The sequence below is a fragment of the Pinus tabuliformis genome, chromosome 9 (assembly GCF_031772625.1).
Source record: "Pinus tabuliformis cultivar Carrire ecotype Pingquan chromosome 9, CPIR1, whole genome shotgun sequence".
NCBI lineage: Eukaryota > Viridiplantae > Streptophyta > Pinopsida > Pinales > Pinaceae > Pinus > Pinus tabuliformis.
In genome coordinates, this window is record NC_142307.1 from 1,264,763,388 (window position 1) to 1,264,783,626 (window position 20,239).

The 20,239-nt window shown below is 39.3% G+C and overlaps 1 protein-coding gene across 1 annotated transcript; it reads left to right on the plus strand.

Annotated features, from left to right (window-relative positions):
* The first annotated feature begins 2,406 nt into the window (after positions 1-2,406).
* LOC149153138 (uncharacterized) lies at positions 2,407-3,171 on the plus strand. The gene has a single exon (XM_089443713.1). The coding sequence runs from the start codon at positions 2,407-2,409 to the stop codon at positions 3,169-3,171; it is 765 nt and encodes a 254-aa protein (XP_089299839.1).
* Positions 3,172-20,239: the final 17,068 nt, after the last annotated feature.

Below are 20,239 nucleotides of genomic sequence, written 5' to 3' on the forward strand. Positions count from 1 at the left end.
CTATACCTTTCGTCGTCACCCATCTCTATGCGCATCTTGAGGTCTTTCTCCTCCAAGGCACTGAATAAAGTTTTATCACCGATCATGTAGAATGAGGCTCCACTGTCAAGATACCAAACACAACCCATCATCAATGACACCATGCATGCAATGAGGGTAAAGTCCATTTCGAACTAAAAGGCTAATGCCTCACCTTCCAATCCTTCCAAGGATCCCTTCTTGGACTACTTCGATGGGAAATTAGTTGCATAATGTCCCATCTTGTGAAAATTAAAGCATCTTACTTTAGACATGTTACTCTTCTTCCCTCCATGAGAAGAATTCAATTTGAAATGGGAAGCCTTCCCCTTCCCTTTCCTTGCCTTACTTGCTAAGGCCAGATTTTCTTCATCATCATTCTTGGATGAAGAACCATCCCGTGTGCTCCTCCTGATCTCCTCCTACATAAGATCTGACCATAGTTGTTCCCAATCCATCATTTTCTCCCTTCCATTCACAGAGTCCTGGTAGATATTCCAACTCTTTGGAAGGCCAAGGAGAGTGAGGCTCACCATATCATCATCGACAGTAGTAATTCCCACACTGCCAAGCTCATCTATACAGGTGGTGAGCTTGTTCAGATATGTGGAAATAGTATCGCCCTTCTCCATCTTGATTCTTCGAAGCTTATCCTTGAGCGCCAATTTCCTTTGGTCACTACTGGTAGAGGTCCTTCAATGTCTTCCACATTGAAAATGGAGTATCCTTCCCATGGAGACTCGAGACAATATGGTCTCAAACTCCCTCAAGGATGGTCCATATCGCCTTCGCCACACGCTTCTTCCACTCAGCCAAGTCTTGTGCATTAGTTGAAGCTGGCTTTGGGATTTCTTGATCAATGAATTCCTTCAAGCCATTGTCTTCTAATACAACCTCCATTCTATCTTTCCATGCTATGTAATTTGAGCTACCTTCTAAGGCATACTCGAGTCTCAAGCCATAGAACTCCATTGGCCAACCTTGAAGTATGATATGAATTCAATTTGCACCTGTAACCCTGAACTTCAAACTTCGAATTCTCTTCTTAGTATACTGTTCACAGCTCCGATATGTAGAAAATTTGTGATCGATTAACCTGATAATACAATATAAATCAAAGCAGAATACTATAACCTAATTATACTATCAATTTGCGGAAGCTTAAAAATCAAGCTGAACAATATAACCAAAAGAAGAAGAATCGATGGCACAATACACATGAAAATGCTTTGGGGAAAGCCTCAACTAAAAACCCCACACTATTGTATTATCATACATGGTGGAAATAGATAGGAATTATACAAAGCCTTAGCTCTCATAGCTAGCTAGCTCTCAGTACAATCCTCATAGATGCTCATAGGAAATCTTGGCTTCTCTCTAGCCTTCCTCTCTGCCCTCCAAGCTCCTATTTCCTTGCACTGTTCCTTGTGGATGATTAGCCTATCACCAAGTGGAAAACCAAGCCTTCAAAACTATGCAATCCTCAAGGATGAATCCTTGATTGCATGCATGAGTTTTCTCCATGAGAAAACACATGCAACTGATAGTACACTGTCCTTGAACATTAATCTCAACCGGGTCTTTCTTAGAATAGACATGCATGAGTTTCTGATGAGGGAGTCTTCAGTTAATTGTAGTAGCACTAGTTGAGTGCATTAATGCATCAACTGACTGTTAATTCAGTATTATTTCCTCAAACAGTTTGGAACCAATTCAACTGGACTTAACTCAGTGAACTGAGTTAACTGATTACAACTCAAATATAACTCAATCTTATCTCCTTAATTTAAGGGATAACTCTTGCATGACTTCAGAAAGACTTCTAACTTGAATTTCTCCAACTAATTAATTTAAAATAAATTAATTAATTATTTCCAAGTAGCTGTTAAGACTAAATTCGATTTTAATTCACAATTTAATTCAAGGAAAAATTAAATTGGAATATTCTTGTTGCGATATTTCAACACATGCCACCTTCCTTCTTCCGTCTTATCGTAATCATGCAGACCGCCACTGTGCCCTACGCTTCGAGCGTGTGGGAGGCAGTGGCATTGCCTTTGTACGTACTTGTCATAATGACCCCCTTAATGGGTCTGCCATCCACCTCTCACCTTGATGGGGGGTAATAAGTTTAGTAATTTTAATTTTAATAAGTTAATATTAATAATTTCATTAATATTAAGGTTAATATTAATACACATGTTTAATAAATAATAATAAAATTTAATAATATTAATACTATGAATAATAAGGTTAACTATCATTTATTTTCCAATATATTGTGTTTTTAAAATGTAAGTGTTTTGGGAAATTTATCAGTCCTTGATGTTCAGGACGCGTCTGCAACCCTAGCGCGTCTTCTGAGAGATCCCGCTTGCGCCCTCCCTCATGGAGCATGGAGGCGGCCCTGCGGCCCCTCCTCCCTTCCCTCCGGAGATCGAAGCCTTCAAGGCTCTCGTTTCAGCAACAGGAAAACGTCAGGCCTCTGGCCAACAGCAAAAATTCGTCAAAAAACTGGACAGCATACCCAAGGTAGCCTTACCTGAGGAGGAAATCTGCAGATCCGCGCTAAACCTTGCAGAAAAAGGTCTGATCGGTCAGTTCACCGGTTTGTGGCCATCCCCGAGAGCAGTCGAAGAATGGGTCAAAAGGAATTGGCTACCCTTGGTAAACGAAGGAATCAAGATCTATTTTGTAGGCAAAGGGTTTTTTGTCTTCTTGTTTGACAGTACAGAGGACAGAGGCCTGATTTTCAGAAACGGGCCATATTTCATGGGGCCTCAAGGTCTCTACTTGAACAAATGGTCTACTGATTTTGATCCAGCGCAAGACGTGCCCAAGGCGGTTCCTGTTTGGGTGCGCCTCCCGCATCTTCCTCTGCATTGCTGGAATCAAAGCTCCCTCCAATCCATTGGAAATGCACTTGGAAAATACATAGACCAGGCCCCACGGAAGGATCAGTACTCTTGTGCACGGATCTGCATGGAGGTCGATTTGGAAACAGGATTACCTGAAGCGATTCAGCTATCGGTGGCAAACTGTACACACATACAAGAGCTTAATTATGAACAGCTGCCATTCAAGTGTCGATTCTGTCATGAGTACGGGCACTTTGCAAGATACTGCAAAAAAAGAAATGAGGAGACAACATAGAAGGAAAAAGAAGCACAATGGAAACAGGCAAAGAAGACAACATTCAGCAGGCAGAATAACAAAAACAAGGCTAAAGGGACAGAGAACAAAACAGATAACGGAAGCACGAGTAACCAAAACGTTGGTAGCAGTGAAAAAAAAGGCAATGAGGGGGACAAAAACCCCTTTGAAATCCTCGCGCCTCCTTCAGATCCACCGGAAGCAGGGGAAGAAGAACCTCCACAGCAGGAGAATATTGAATCCACAGAACCAGGTAATAACCCAATCCCCAACTCATGCAATATCTCTTCCCCTACATACGCAGATATAATAAAAAAAAAGAAGAAAACCGTAGAGAATATGGGATCATCAGATGATGAAACATTTGAAAGGTCAACAAAAAGGGCTGGGAGAAGATCAAACAAGGAAGCTAGAGAAGAGGAGTCAGAAAGACAAAAAACCCTAGGCAGTCAAGCTACTATCGAAATGACACTAGGGAGGAATATCAGGCCTAGAGCCTCCAAAGGAGGAGGGCCTATCCCTATTAGCGGTAAATGATGCAGTTGATCTCTTGGAACTGTAGGGGTCTGGGTAATCCCAACAAGGCAGAGGCTATCAAAGACTTATTGAAGATGGAGACCGCGGACATCCTAATGCTCCAAGAGACCAAAATAGAAGGGGAAACTCTTCTAAACACCAGTGCTATGAAATGGAAATTTGATTCAGGAAAGGCTGTTAGTGCAAGAGGCACAGCTGGAGGAATAGGTACTTTTTGGACAAAAGACTTCTCCCTTGAACGATTCTTAGCAACCCAACATTGGATCTTCACAGAGCTGCGACACACAGTAAGTAATCTTTCCCTCGCTCTGTTCAACTTGTATGTCCCTGTTCAGTATGAAGAAAAGAGAGAGTGTTGGAGGACACTCCTGGATTATATAGCGCAAATCAGCCCCTCAAATTTAGTCATAGGTGGTGATCTGAATATAACTCTAGATCCCAAAGAAAAGAAAGGAGGGATTCAGTCTAGAGATCCTTTCATCAATACAGTGGGCAATCTGATTCTGCAATGGGATTTGGTAGACTTCAAACCAGTGAAAGGAAAATACACCTGGACAAATAATAGAACCGGAGAAAATCATATTTCTGCCAGATTGGACAGGTTTCTCATCAGCAGCTCTTTAATGATGGACAAAAGAATAGTATTCACCAAGATTCTCCCAAAGCTCACATCGGATCATAAGCCTATTCTCTTATGCTTAAAAGAAGAAGAAGACTTAGGTCCCCTTCCATTTCGCTTCAACCCCCTTTGGGCAGGGAAAGAAGGGTTTATAGATACAGTTCAAGCAGCATGGAGGATAGATGTATTCGGTTCCCCAAGCTATGTGTGGGAACAAAAAATGAAAAACACAAAAAAAGAGCTCAAAAGCTGGATAAAGAAATCCATGCAATCTCCCAATAGACAGAGGAAGGAGGCAGTTCTTCAATTGGAAGGAATACAATTTGAAATGGAGGAGAAAGATCCCTCTTCTACAGATTTAGCTAATGAAAAATCTGCACAAAGGAATGTATACTGTTCCTTCAGAAATGAAGAGGAATATTGGCGTTTAAAGTCTCGAAGCCTGTGGCTCAAATCTGGGGACAGAAATACCTCATATTTTCACAGACAGTGCAGGGCCCGTCTTTCGCGTAATCATATAACAGAAATTACCAGCACCAGTGGTCAGGTCCATAAAGGATTTTCTCAAATCAAAGAAGCAGCTGTAAATCACTTTCAGAATCTTCTGAGTGCAGAAAGTAATGGGAATGAGGAGGATGAAGTAGAGTTTCTCTCAACCATTCCAAATCTAGTCAGTGAGGAAGATAATGACTCTCTGATGAGACCTGTAACGGAAGAAGAGATAACTAATACAGTCTGGGCTATGGAGCCAGACAAAGCCCCAGGTCCCGACGGTTTCACAGCACATTTTTATAGAATTTGTTGGGAGATTATCAAAACCGACCTCTTCAGAATGATAAGAGGAACCTTGAGAAAGGCAAAAGTGGGTGGAGGAATAAAATCGACATTCCTTGCCTTAATTCCAAAAGAAACAAACCCAGGATCCTTTGACAGATACAGGCCGATTTCTCTTTGTAATACATCATACAAGATCGTAGCTAAACTGCTGGCAAACAGAATTAAGCCTCTTCTCCAAAAACTCATCTCTCCAGCCCAAGGAGGATTTGTGAAAGGCAGGCAAATTTTGGACAATGTCATTCAAATCCAAGAGGCTCTCCATTCCAGCCACTCTCGGAAAGAGCAAGGTATGATTATTAAACTAGATATGAGTAATGCTTTTGATCGTGTTAACCGTTCTTTCCTGCTTAGGGTGCTTGCAGCCTTCGGGTTTAGACAGGAATTCATAAACCTTATTAAAGCCTGCATTGAAAACATCTGGATAGCTCCAATGGTAAATGGGAGACCAACAGAGTTATTTTTAGCCACCAGGGGACTGAGGCAAGGTTGCCCCTTGTCCCCCTTTCTCTATATTCTGATGGCGGACACTTTAAGCAGAAAGTTGACACGGGAGCAACAAAGTGGCATCATTCCTGGGATAAGAATCGTACAAGGCGCAGCCCCAGTAAACCATGCGCTTTTTGCCGATGATTCCCTTCTGCTCGGGGGCGCTTCCATGAGAATTGCTAAATCCTTCAAGACAATTCTCCAAAAGTACTGTAGTGTCACTGGAGCACTTATCAGTGAGAGGAAGAGTGCAGTCTATGGATGGAATACCGATCAACAAACAATTGAAAGGATAGCTAGTGAATTGGGATTCAAAGGTTATGCAGAGTGGGATAAAATAAAGTACCTTGGTCTCCCGTTGACGATGGGATCCAACCGAAATTATTTATGGGAGGAGGTAATATCCAAGTTTAAAAAAAAGATAGCAGCGTGGGACGGAGTCTGGCTTTCCACAGGCGGCAAGCTCACTCTCATCCGTTCGGTGCTCTCAGCACTGCCCACTTTCCAAGCCTCCTTGTTAATGGCTCCAAGGCAAATCGCAGACCAGATCTCTTGTTTAATGAGGAATTTTTTGTGGAATGGAGGGAAGGGGAACAACAATCGTTTTCACTTAGTTAATTGGGAAATGGTGAAGCGCCCCATTGCTGAAGGTGGACTCCAAATCAGAGACCCCCAACATGCAAATCTCGCCTTGGGTTGCAAACTTCTGTGGCAGCTTATATCTGAACCCACGCATCCAATCAGCCAGCTCCTAAATTTAAAATATCTCAAAAATCGGTCGATCATTTCCTATAACCCAGCGCCTTCTCCTGGAGGAACACAGGCTTGGAGGCTTTGTTGCAAAGGGTTAGACTTCTTCAGGACACATTTGTATAAAATTCCAGGGAACGGCAAAAAATCATTGCTGTGGAGAGACCGAATCATGGGCCACCCTCCTCTTTCGGTCATAAACGAAATCGCAGATCTAAGAGTATGGTTAAGATCAAAAGGAATCAGGAAAATCGAGGACATTGCAGAGTGGGATAATAAAGGCAATTGGCAGTGTTGGACTCTGCCCAACATACCAGCACACCTAAAAAATCAGCTGAACTACTTCATGGATGCAATCACAGATTTCACTCCAGTGCACAAAGACGAGGAAGATTCATGGGGTTGGGGACAAACAGGGGTTTACACAGCCAAGCAAGGGTACTTACAGATGCAAGGCAAAAAGGACTCTTTGCATCCGGAAGCAGTGTGGAGGCAGATCTGGGAAAACTTCAGCATCCCGAAGATCAATTTCTTCTTCTGGACCTTGTTTCATAACAAAATACTGACTGGAGAAAATCTTTGTAAAAGGAACATTGCAGGTCCACATCGATGCGTGTTCTGCAAAAAAGCCTTGGAGACCTCAGCTCACATGTTCATTGAATGTGAGTATGCACAGATGGCCTGGGCCAGCTTCTTGGCGGGACTGAATGTTAGTCCACCGGTGCATTGTTCAATAACAGACATGTTTCTGTCTTGGAAAGCTCGGTATCCTTACAGCATCGCAGACAAGACTCTTTGGCATAAGGTGTGGATTGCAGCTCCAAAATATGTGTGCTGGAAGTTGTGGCTCTCCCGGAATGAAATTGTTTTTAACCAAAAAGAAATGTCTGCAGGAAATGTCGCAGAAAAGGCCAAGAAACTACTTATAGAAACTCTGAGACAAACCAATGTCAGAGACAGCTCCCTAAGAGATGAAGAAAGAGCATGGCTGGGTGATTACATTCCTTCATCGAGCCCTTCTTTAATCACTCGCCCAAAACACAAGGAAAACTGGCAGAGTCGAGACACTTTGGAAAACTTCCAGAAGTGGTGGAAATCTCAAGGAAAATGCACTATTTTCTTTGATGGAGCTTCGAAAGGTAATCCAGGCAGGTCAGGAGCTGGGGGGGTCATCTACTTCCCGAATGGAAGAAAAGAGGATTACAGCTGGGGTCTCGGAATTAAAACCAACAATCAGGCAGAAGTCCTCAGTCTTCTAAAAGCTTGCCAACAGGTCAGAAAAGGAAACCCAAAGGAAATTCTAGTGTTTGGAGACTCAGAATTGCTGATAAAATCTCTATTAAATAAGAAAGGGCTCAAGGATCCAATATTGAACAAACAGATTTTAAGAGTGAATAGACTCTTGAAGGACTTCTCTTCAGTTCAAATCTACCACATCCTAAGAGAATTAAACACAGAAGCAGACAGCCTGGCAAATATTGGATGTAATCTAGAAAAGAACATGATCAGCATAGATGCAGGAGAACCGTACATGGCAGCCATTCCTTGAAAGGACAAGTTGATCTTGTAAATGCAGAAATCTGTTCTTTTAGAAATAGGAAATTGTAAAACTTGATATGGCTTTGGCCATCCTTTAATAAAATATCCGTTGCAGTTAAAAAAAAATAATAAGGTTAACTAATATAAAGTTTTATAGTTTTATTAATAAAATTAATAATTTCATAATAATATTCTTAATAATAATAGAAACAACTATTAACATTATTATTAATATTAATATATGGCCCATGGGGCATAGAATAGATGGTGATGGAGAAAATTGTTAAGGAACTTCGTGATGTGAAGGTCACCGATTCGAAAGTCCATGGGCCAAAGTCCAACCATGTTAAGGGATGGTGTGGCCGAGGCTAGGTGTGACCCCGGGTAACTTTGATGGCTTAGATGCCCCTGGGTTGCGGTTTCTCAAGCCAAAGGTTAAGTGTGCAGTCATCTTATGACTCACACAACTTAGCAAACAAAATTTTATTTATTTATTAATACATGTAATTAAATATTAATATATTTAATTGTGAAATTAACAAGGAGAAGTCTGCAAAGTGCTAATTCTAGATTGAAAAGAGCTAGAGAGGGACCATATTCTCGTGAAGGGGAACTAGATAGTCCTTTAGTATATGAAAAATATAGTTGGAGAACATGGGCCATACAAAAATTAAAACAAGGCATATAAAAATTGACAAAATCCTTGCAAAAAGGTTGCCTTTTGGTATGACTATAAAAACTTAAACAATTGTATCACCTGATGAAAGATAGAAGCAAATGAAGCTTAGTGAGGGAGCTAGTCATGTTGCTTGCTTAAATCTGGAATTTCTTGAGGCTTTCTTTTATTTGTTGTGACCTTCTTCTCCCGTGCCAACATTTCCATGTATGATATAATATATTCATAACCATCTAGCAGCCAAGGAGGACACTCTCATTCGATGTCGTAGTCATAGAAACTTGCACCTTGCTAAGAGGATTCACCTTAGAGGTTTGGGTTGCACTGGTGGGAGGATTGATTTGACTGCCTATTGTTGTTTCAGGCTTCTGGCTAAGAGAGGAACCTTGGACTGCAAGACCTTTTTCCTCCGCTTTTGCTGCTAGAGGACCAGGGAGAGGAGGATATTCAAGCTGGTGAAAGGAATTCATTTCAATAGATATTTCATGTAGCTAGTGGTTGCAGAAGTTAGGGTTACAGGGGGGACTCAATGCTTATATCCCTGGAGATATTGTGAAACACTAGACATGTGTTGTTGAATTGGATGCCAACCTCTGTCATTCTTTGTTCTCCTCTGCCTCTGGCTTCTTCCAAGGGCCAGAGGTGGCGCGCTAACAAATTCCAAACTACCTGACGACCATTGCCCAAACGCCTTCGATTCTTAGCCTCCATTGAAGCCACCAAGCTATGGATGTGGGATGGTATATCCAACTTAAACAATTATACATCTTCACCATTTCAGGGAAAGGGGTGGACTCACTCATCTTCAGCCTTCTCGTCTGACTCTACCACATTCTCCTATATTTGTGTGTGGAGAGTTATGGAACCTAGAGTGGTGGCTTCTAAGAATTGTGACAAGAAAGACAATGCTTCCTCTTTCAAATTATATCTCCTACGAGATGGAATGAAGGAGGAGACAAAGGGACTAAGGCATAAATCTGAACTGAAGCATGAGAGCCAATGCAAGGTCGATTGTAAAGTGGATTCAAAAATAATTTTTTAGATAGATCAAGTTAAATAAGACAAATCTCTCTTGAATGAGTTCCATGATGCATAAATGCCGCCCAGAATCCCTATTGATTATTGACATGATTGTTGTCCTACAGATCGTGACAAGGCACCTTACTCGAAGGAACACCCACATCTAATTGGAGTTTAATATAATATTAATGGCACATTAATAATATATTAATCTATACATTTATAATGTCTTAACTATAAATTAATCTATACATTAACACCTTTTAACTATGGTTGATTATTTTTGAAATGATCAACAATTGTCAACATGTGCATCATAGCCAACAATATTCAACATGACTACCACGATGAACCATACTTACCATGGGCATCATGGTCTATCTGTAGATGACCTATAGTGAATCATATTGAACTATATTGAACCATAGTGGATGGCCATGGTTGACCATGCAGGCCTATAGTGCATGGACATGGTTAATCATAGTCAAAACTTGGTTAACCGTCAACAACCAACATTTCAATGTTAACTATAATAAAATCATGGTCAACTATAGACAAACCATAGTCAAAATATGGTCAACCATATTCAAATAATGGTCTACTATATTCAATCATATTCAAATGTGGTTGAACATAGACAAACCATGGTAAAATGTTGGTCAATCATAGTCAAACCATGTTCATCCATAGTCAATCATGATAAACCATAGTCAAACTAAGGTCAACCATAGTCATGCAATCATTAACCATATTCATTTATAGTTTAAACATAAATAAAAATGTTTAAACATGGTGAACATGGACAACTATAGGCAACTATGGTTAGCCATAATCAAATAATTCATTACTAGATAATTTTTAAACAATTGTAACATTGTTGCAATGTTACATTACATTGCAATCTATCCAATGTCACAATGTGAGATTACAAAATTAGCCAACCATATTACAGCGTGAGATTACTAATGTGGTTGATTATGTTTGTCTATTTTTGACAACCAAAACTTTTCCACTTAATTCAAACATAAGAAATCTATGGAATGGTAAATAAATATATCTAGTGTCACATGTGACAAATATTGTTGCAATGTTACATTACATTTCAATTTCTCCAATGTCGCAATGCGACATTATAAAATTATTCAACCACATTTACTAATGTCCTTGAGTATGTTCAACTATATTGAACTATGTTTGATAGTTAACACTCTTCAACTTCAGTCAAACATAAGAAATCTATGGAATGGTAAAGAAATATATCCAACATCGCAATGTTATATTGCATTGCAATTTCTCCAACGTTACACTATGAAATTACAAAATTAGTCAACCACATTTACTAATGTGGTTAAGTATGTTCGGCTATGTTTGACTATGTTTGAAATTCAACACACTTCATCTTCGGCGAAACATAATCATGTATTAACATTTTTTTATTAATATTAATCAAGAAACATAGATAGCCACAATAGTCAAACAAAGTCAACTATTATAATCATTATTAAATATTTGACCATGATCAAAATTGGTCAACCCTATGTTTACCACATTTAACAATAGTCAACCTTATTCATTCATGGTTTTCCTTAGTCAATGTAACTCAACCTTATTCAATTATAGTCAACCATGGTTGACCAATGTAAAACATTCTCAATATTAGTAAACTAAGGTCATCCTTGGTCAGTGACAATCAAGATTTTAAAATGTTTAGTAGTAATAATAATAATAATAATTATAATAATAGAGTTTATAAATTTATTTAACATCGTAATGTGACAAACATTGTTGTGTTGTGACAAACATACTCACAATGTTACATTACATTGTAATTTACCCAATGTCACAATGTGTTGACACCTAATCATGGGGATTGGGTGAACACTTGTAAATAATGTAAATAGGAAATAATGGAAAATGAAGTCATCGGGAGGTGAAACCCAAGAGTCACTCCCTCATGTATATAACAAGGAGTAATCTTAATTAATAAATATAGTTTATTTGAGGAGTTACCTCCTGGCATGACATGGTATTAGAGCCAGCCCCATTTTTGGCATCCCATTCTGCCTTTGTAACTCCCTTATGTTCTTCCTATTTTAAAAAACTGCCACCCTCTATGCATCTTGTACACCTACGCTTCCCTGGTTATTTCTTTGTCTTATCCCTGCAAGATTTCATGCGTTATTGAATGCATTAGTCGAGACACAGTGGGAGTGCTAAAGGTTTGATTTGCTACATTGAGGCATTGTTGCATCGAATGGTCATGTGCTACTTGGAAGTGTTATGGCTGGTGCGTTAAAGTAGGAGGTGCAATGGTGTGAGTGGTGTGACTGTTCTATGAAAGGCTTGTCTATTTGTACCTATGAGTGTGGAAACCAAGCAATATGTCTATTCGATCTGCTCCATACTCCCACTCTATGTTTTTATAATTTGTTGTCATATGTGATGTACATCCACATTTTTAAAATGTTGCTTGCCATTGGTTTTCATTTTAATATGTTACTCTGTGTGTGCTTTTTTTAATACATACCTCTGGTCCATTGTAATACCTCTGGTCCAAAACAATACCACCACGCTCCAGTTCACAATGGTCGATATCAAAGGGATTGTCACCCTTGTAATACAATATTAAAGGGGCTGTAAATTCGAATTTTAATTCGTACTAAATCATTCCCAAACGAAACTGGTCGTCCGTCCCACCGTTGAGATATACTATTTGCAAATACCACCGCTCAGTCCCTCCTACATATGCACCCACCCACATACCCCCTCCCCCATATATACCTCCCCGTTAAAACTCCTCTACCATATATACCTCCCCCATATATACCTCTAATATTTACATATCAATTTTTGTTTACACAGAAAGTGCAAATTTTTGCCAACAGAGGAGAATTTTTTTTGTAGGTTTTAACCTTGTACACAAATTACCTACATACGAATTCTAAAACATAGAAAATAAATAATGCAAGAGAATAACACATAAAACACATATACACAGAGTTTTTCTCCCAAAACCGGGACTACCAGCTTGATTTTTCATTATGTCCCTTTCAATGTTACAATACATATTTATACATGTTGAAGCATCCAATACCATGGACCGAAAACCATCGCGTCCAAAAGCATGGACCAAAAACCATCATGTTCAAAACCATGTGTGAAAATCATGCACAAAACCATAGGTAGGTCTGTAAAACCATTGGCTAGTCATGGAAAGAATAACACAACCCAACGTTCTCCCACTTGTTGTTTTCTTTCCACAGGGGGCCACAAGAGAGCTTAGTCATTTATCCAGCCCTGCAATGCCCATTGTTTCTCTACACCAAGAGAACTTCTCATAGCTCACATATTTTGTCAATGCATCTGCAGTATTCTTCAAAGTGTCCACCTTTACCAGCAACACCTTTTTGTCTTCTATCATATCCCTCACAAATTGATATTGAACATCAATGTGCTTTGTCTTTGAATGGTTATCAGGGTTCTTTGCCAAGAAATTTTCACTTTGGACGTCACAGTCTATTCGTATAGCTCCCTGTACTAACCCCATACTTGAACACAATCTCTGCAACCAAACTACTTCCTTGCTTGCATGAGTGGCTACCATGCATTCTGCCTATGTAGTTGATAGTGCCACTTCAAATTGTTTCTTACTCATCCAACTGACTACACCTCCAAATAGGTTAAACACATACCCATTGTAGATCTTCTTTGATCCAGATCTCCAGCTCAGTCCGCATCAACAAAGCCACGGATATCCAAAAATCTGTCCAATACTGGTCTTCCTTGGTAGCACAAACCATAATCACTAGTGCCACGCAAATACCTGAAAACTCGCTTCACTACTGTCTAATGCTCCTACCTAGTTTTGACATAAACCTGCTCAATACTCCCACTGCATGTGCAATAGTCTAGTACAGACTATCACATACATCAGGCTACCGACTACACTTGCATATGGAACATGGGACATATCCTCTTCCTCTTCTTGTGTCTTGGGACACTGTTCAGCAGATAACTTTACACCTATAGGAATGGGAAGCTTCACCGGTTTACTATCTGCATGTTAAACCTCTGCAATATTGTCTCGACATACTTCCTCTGGTTTAACCAGAGCTTCCACTTTGCCCAATCTCTTTTAATTTCCATGTCCAAAATATAGGTTGCAGCACCAAGATCTTTCATGTCGAATTTGGAGGACAATTTGGTCTTCAAATCCTGGATAATTTCTTTGTCATTTCCAACTAGCAACATATCATCCACATACAAGACCAGATAAATAACAAGGTCACCAATTAATTTAAAATACACACAGTGATCTGCTTTGCTTCTGTTGAAGCCAAGTCCTCGTATAAATGTATCAAATTTCTGATACCACATCCTTGGTGACTATTTTAACCCATACAGAGACTTCTTTAACTTGCATACCAGTTCTTTCTTACCCTTCACCGTAAAGCCTTCAGGTTGCTTCATGTAGATCTCCTCTTCCAGATCCTCGTGAAGAAATGTTGTCTTCACATCCATCTATTCTACCTCAAAATCAAAAGAAGCAACAATAGATAAAAGTAATCTAATAGAAGCTACCTTAGCAACAAGAGAAAAAATATCACCAAAATCAATTCCTGGCACCTGGGAATAACCTTTTGCTACCAACCGAGCTTTGTATTTCTCCACCTTTCCTTTTGCATTTGTATTCTTCTTGAACACCCATTTGCTACCAATGGGTTTCCTTCTAGCCGTCAACTCCACCAGATCCCAAGCCTCATTTTTTTGCAAAGATGCCATTTCATCAACCATGGCCTCTTTCTATAGTTTTCCATCCTCTAAATCTACTGCTTCCTTCACAGTTATGGGATCATCATCAGTAATAGATAAAGAAAAATTTGAACAGAAAGCAGATGAACTATACCTTTCTGGCTACCTTCTTTCTCGAACTGATCTTCTCACACCCGGAGTTTGTGGCTCTTCATCTTCTGATTCCTCCTCTGCTGTAGAGTCTGATTCTTCCTCCTTTAGCTCAAACTCTATCTTCTCAGGTTCCTTTGGTTGGACTTCATGTTTAATAACATCTTTCACCTCTCTGAACAACACATCTCGGTTGTACATAGCCTTCCTTGATACTGGGTTCCAAAGCTTATAACCCTTTAAACCATCCTTATACCCAATAAAGATGCACTTTTTAGATTTACTATCCAACTTGGTTCGTTTCTCCTTTGGAACATGTACATATGCATCACATCCAAATACCCTCAGATGTGAAAGAGAGGGTTTCTTATCAGTCCATACCTCTTGTGGAGTCTTATCCTCCAACATTGATGAAGGTGATCTATTGACTAGGTAACATGATGTCTCCATCGCCTCTGCCCAGAATTCTTGTCCTAACCCGACACCACTGAGCATGCTTCTTGCCCTTTCCATCAACGTCTTGTTCATTCTTTCTGCAACTCCATTTTGCTGAGGTGTATATGTAGTAGTCTTCTGTCATGCTATACCACACTTCTTATAAAATTCTTCAAATTCCTTATCGAAAAACTCTCCACTGTTATCTGTCCTCAGCACCTTTATCTTCTTCTCTGTCTGGTTTTCCACCAGAGCCTTAAATTTTTTAAACCTGTCAAAGACTTCATATTTATTCTTAAAGAAATATATCCATGTATTCCTTGAGAAGTCATCTATAAATGATACATAGCACACAGACTTACCCAGTGATGGAACCTTCACAGGTCCAAACACATCACTGTGCACAATCTCTAATATTCGTTTTTCCCTCTTACCACTAGAGGGGAAACTCACCCGATTCTGCTTCCCATATACACAATTTTCACAAAAATCAAAATCCAGAGAGTTATTACTCATACCTTCTACCATACCTTTACCGTGAAGTATTCGAAGGCCCTTCTCTGTAATATATCCAAGCCTTTGATGCCATAACATGGTCTTCTCTCTAGAGACCACTAGATTTTCTGCTCCACTTTCAGGAACCACATAACTGTTGTACCCATCAACAATAGTGCTACCTTGCAGCTTGTATAGAGTTTCAATCCGAACTCCCTGCATCAATACCAGTGCTCCCCAAACCATCTTGTAGGTATCCTTCTCAAACACTGTTTTTACACCTGCATCATCCAGCTTGCTTACAAAAATCAGATTTCTGGCCAATGCAGGAATATGTAGAACACCCGGAAGTGTTCTAACCCTTCCATCTTGCAACTTCAACTTTACTTTTCTGTGACCAACGATTCTAGCCTTCCTATCATCCCCTAAGAAGACATAACCACCATTGTATTTCTCATACTCGCATAACCACTCTCTATGGGGAGTGAAGTGAAAGGATGAACCTAAGTCAATCAACCATGCCTCACGATCTACATGTGTACTTGAAGAAGCCAAGTACACATCCCCGCCTTCATCTGAGGTGGTTTTCGACTCTGCAGAAGGAGCATCATTAGATCGGACCCTTTCCTTTGTCAGAATATTTATATTTACAGTCCCTTTTGTAGTGCCCTTCCTTTCTGCATTTCCAGCACACCACCTTTACAGGTTTTTGGAGATTTAGATCTCCCTCTAGATTTAGATCTCCCACTTGATGACTTATTTTTGTTTATGTCTTGGGACCGTCTTCGTACAGACAAGGCAGCATCATTCTGGCTCTCCATATTTTTCCATCTCATCTCCTCCGTCAGCAAGGATGAGACTATTTCATCAAACTGCAAGGCAGTTGCATTGCTACCTATTAAGATAACCAGACTATCCCATGAATCTGGTAGAGAAAACAACAAACTAATGCACTTATCTTCATATGAAATTTTGATATCAACAAATGATAACTGACTTTACCACAGTGTTAAATGCATTTAGATGCTTTTTCACCGAGTCTCCATCTTTCATCCTCAGGTTATACAGATTTTTTCGTAGGAACAGTTTATTCACCGGAGACTTAGATTGGTACAAAGTCCCTAACTTGTCCCACAAAGCCTTCGTTGTAGCTTCCCTTGATACATTCAACAATACTGAATCTAAGACACAATCGTATTGTGCTCTTTGCCTTCTGATCCAACTTCTTCCATTCTTCATCAGATACTCCCATTGGTTTAGTACCCGGATCTACCGCAATCCAATGATCTTTATCCACCAACAAATCCTCCATCTTGAGTTTCCACAACTCAAAACTCTGACCATTAAATTTCTTGATCTCTATTTTTCCACTACTTGCCATCTTCTTTCACCACCAAAATCGATCCCGCAGATCTCCCGCTGAATGGGGTCTACCACAGGCCCGAGCGAAACCCCTCAGCAACAAAGGTGACCCCTTGAAGCCAAAACAACTCTAATACCAAATGTAGGTTTTAACCCCATACATAAATTACCTGCATACAAATTCTAAAACACAGAAAATAAATAATGCGAGAGCATAACACATAAAATACATATACATGGAGATTTTCCCCTGGATCCCAAAACCATGACTACCAGCTTGATTTTTCATTATGTTCCTTTCAATGTTATAATACATATTTATACATGCCGAAGCATCCAATACCATGGACCGAAAACCATCGTGTCCAAAACCATGTGTGAAAATCATGCACAAAACCATAGGTAGGTCCGCAAAACTAGAGGCTAGTCATGGAAAGAATAACACAACCCAACATTTTTTACACAGTACACATTTAAAATGCATTCATTGATATCTATTGTGGGAGTGGTTCTCAATGGGAAGGAGAACTATCTTGAGTGGTCGCGGAAGGTCAAACATACTCTCATTTTTAATGAGCTGTGGAAAGGAGTTTATGTTGGAGAAGGATACAATGAACCAAAAAAGCCTACCTCAGACAAGGAATTCAACATTTGGGAAAGCAAGAACAACAAGGCCTATGCCTCGGTTGCAACATCTATAAATGAAGAGGTGAGTTGCCATATTTCACCATTTTCGAATGCTTTTGAAGCCTTACAAAAAATGAAGGAACTCTATGACTCACACTCTGCGCTTGAAGTTGTTCAACTGATGATTAAATTGTTCAACCTTGAATTACAAAATGATGATCCTCTTGCTCTTGCATCAGAAGTAAAATTTATTATGCATGATATAAAAGTCACTAATGTTGAACTAGACATTCCTCTTATAGCTTTTTTCAAGGCACTTTATCCCACTTATTCAAATTATCTTGAGTCATTACAAGCAAATGGAAACCTCAAAGAAATTACCTTTGACTCCCTTGTGAATAAATTTGCTGAGAGAGAGAAAGATTTTGGGAAAAATACAACTCCCTAGTCTTCTGAAGAAGTTGTGTATCTTGCACATAGAGAGAAGAATCATGCTCAATATTCTTCCAAAGGAAGAGGTGGTCAAAGAGGAAGAGGAAGAAGAACTTTCAGAGGTAGGGGGGCGCAGAAACTCTCAAGGAGGAAAGTCTGATATCCATTGCATACGTTGCAATAGAGATGGATCACATGATTCATCCACATGCAAGTTTCCTTGGGACATAATTGAGCAAAAAATAAATCAACCCAAAGGTGAAATCAATGACAAAGAGAAAGGTAAAGCACCTGAATCCGCTCACTATGTTGTGGCACATTGTAATAGTAGAGTAAATGAAAACTTGTTTAATGCTTCACTTGCTTCTTGGAAAAATGATTGGTTGCTTGATTCAGGAGAAACTTGCCACATGACTTTTAGAAGAGATTTTTTTGAAGAATTTACTTAAAATGTTGATGGAGAAATATACTTTGCAAACAAATCAAAACTCAAGCCATTAGGGCTTGACACAATCAAGCTCAAATTGCCTGGTCTTCTAGACTTTCTTTTGCATGATGTTTTATATCTCGCATAGCCGAGGATAAACTTGTTTTCCTTGGTCCACATTCACCAGCAAGGACACTCCATTCATATGTTTGATGGCAAGGTTGAGGTGAGAAAAGCATTAGATCACTCACTTGTCTTGACGGGGATAGAAGAAGCAAGGCTTCTCAAGCTGCAAGGTACCTCTGCTCGTGCACAAAATTTCTCACATAGTTCTCATTATCATGAAGGTACATTTCCATCAAGTCTATTATGGCATGCTATATTTGGACACTTGAACTATGACAACCTTTGCTTGTTGAAGAAAAATGGTGTTACTAGTTTGTGTACAATTCCTAGGAAACTTAAGCAATGTGATGCTTGTATTCTAGGAAAGCATAGGAAACAGTCTTTTCATGATTCACATTCCAGAGCTCATAGAAAAATTGAACTCATTCATTCAAATTTATGCAGTCCAATTCCCGTTCCTTCTGCAAATGGAAATAAATATATGATGACATTTATTGATAACTACACTAGAATGTGTTGGATTTATTTATTGAAGAATAAATATGATGTTTTTCAAACATTCAAGAACTTTCATACATGGATTGAAAATGATGCACAATCTCATATTGGCTCTATTCACACTGATAATGGGAAATAAAACACTTCAAATGAATTTGAAAACTATCTTCACCATCATGGGATCAAACATGAAACAACTATGCCTTATAATCCCCAACAGAACGGACTAGCTGAAAGAATGAATAGGGCAATATTAAATATGGTATGTTCCATGATGTTTTCATGAATTTAAAATTGAAGTTTTGGGTTGATGCAGTTCTATGTGCTATATATGTAAAGAATAGATGTCCGCTCTTAGAAATAAGACTCCTTATGAAATGTGGTATGGCCACATTCCTTCGGTAAAGCATCTCAGGGTCTTTTGTTCCACCTGTTATGCCTTGATACCAAAAGTACATAGAAACAAACTTTGTGCAAGGAGTCATAAGTGTATCTTCTTGGGGTATTAAAATACCTCCAAAGCATACAGTCTCTATGATGAAGCTAATAAAAATTTTGTTGTATCTAGAGATGTAATCTTACTTGAATCTTCCAAAGCTGACAATGTTGTTGAGAGACAACTTCATCTCTTGGATAGATTTGGAAATGAAAAATCATTTCAAGAATTTGATAATCAGATTCCACATCTTGAAGGGGGGATTCCTATAATGGATCAATCTATGGAATCTTCCTCTGAAGCAATCTCTCCCCTGCATGAAACTCCAACCATTGATGATTCTTTGAGTGATGTGATTGATAGAATTGGGAGACTCAATCTTGATTTAGCCCAACTCAATAAAATGAGTAGCTTGGACTATCTAAGAAAGGTCCCCCAAAGTGGCTGACAAAGAAACTTGAAAGTGTTCATCCTGATAAGGTTGGAAAGATAGGAACAATAAATTCAACCAGGCAAAATGGAGGTGATGTAGATGATTCTGATTCACCTATTGATATGGATGTTTCTTATGTTTGTGAACTGAATTTGTCTACAGATTTTGAACCAACTTCCTTCAAAGAAGCTGATTCTCATGATGAATGGAAAGAACCGATGCAAAAGGGATATGATGCCTTGATAAAGAATGGCACTTGGAAGCTGGTTGATCCTCCATTGGGATCCAAACCAATTGGCTGCAAGTGGGTCTACAAGAAAAAGTATAAAGTTGACGGTTCACTTGACAAGCACAAAGATAGGCTTGTGGCAAAAGGTTTTGCACATAAGGAAAGGGTTAATTATGAGGAGACTTTTGTCCCCACAAAAAAA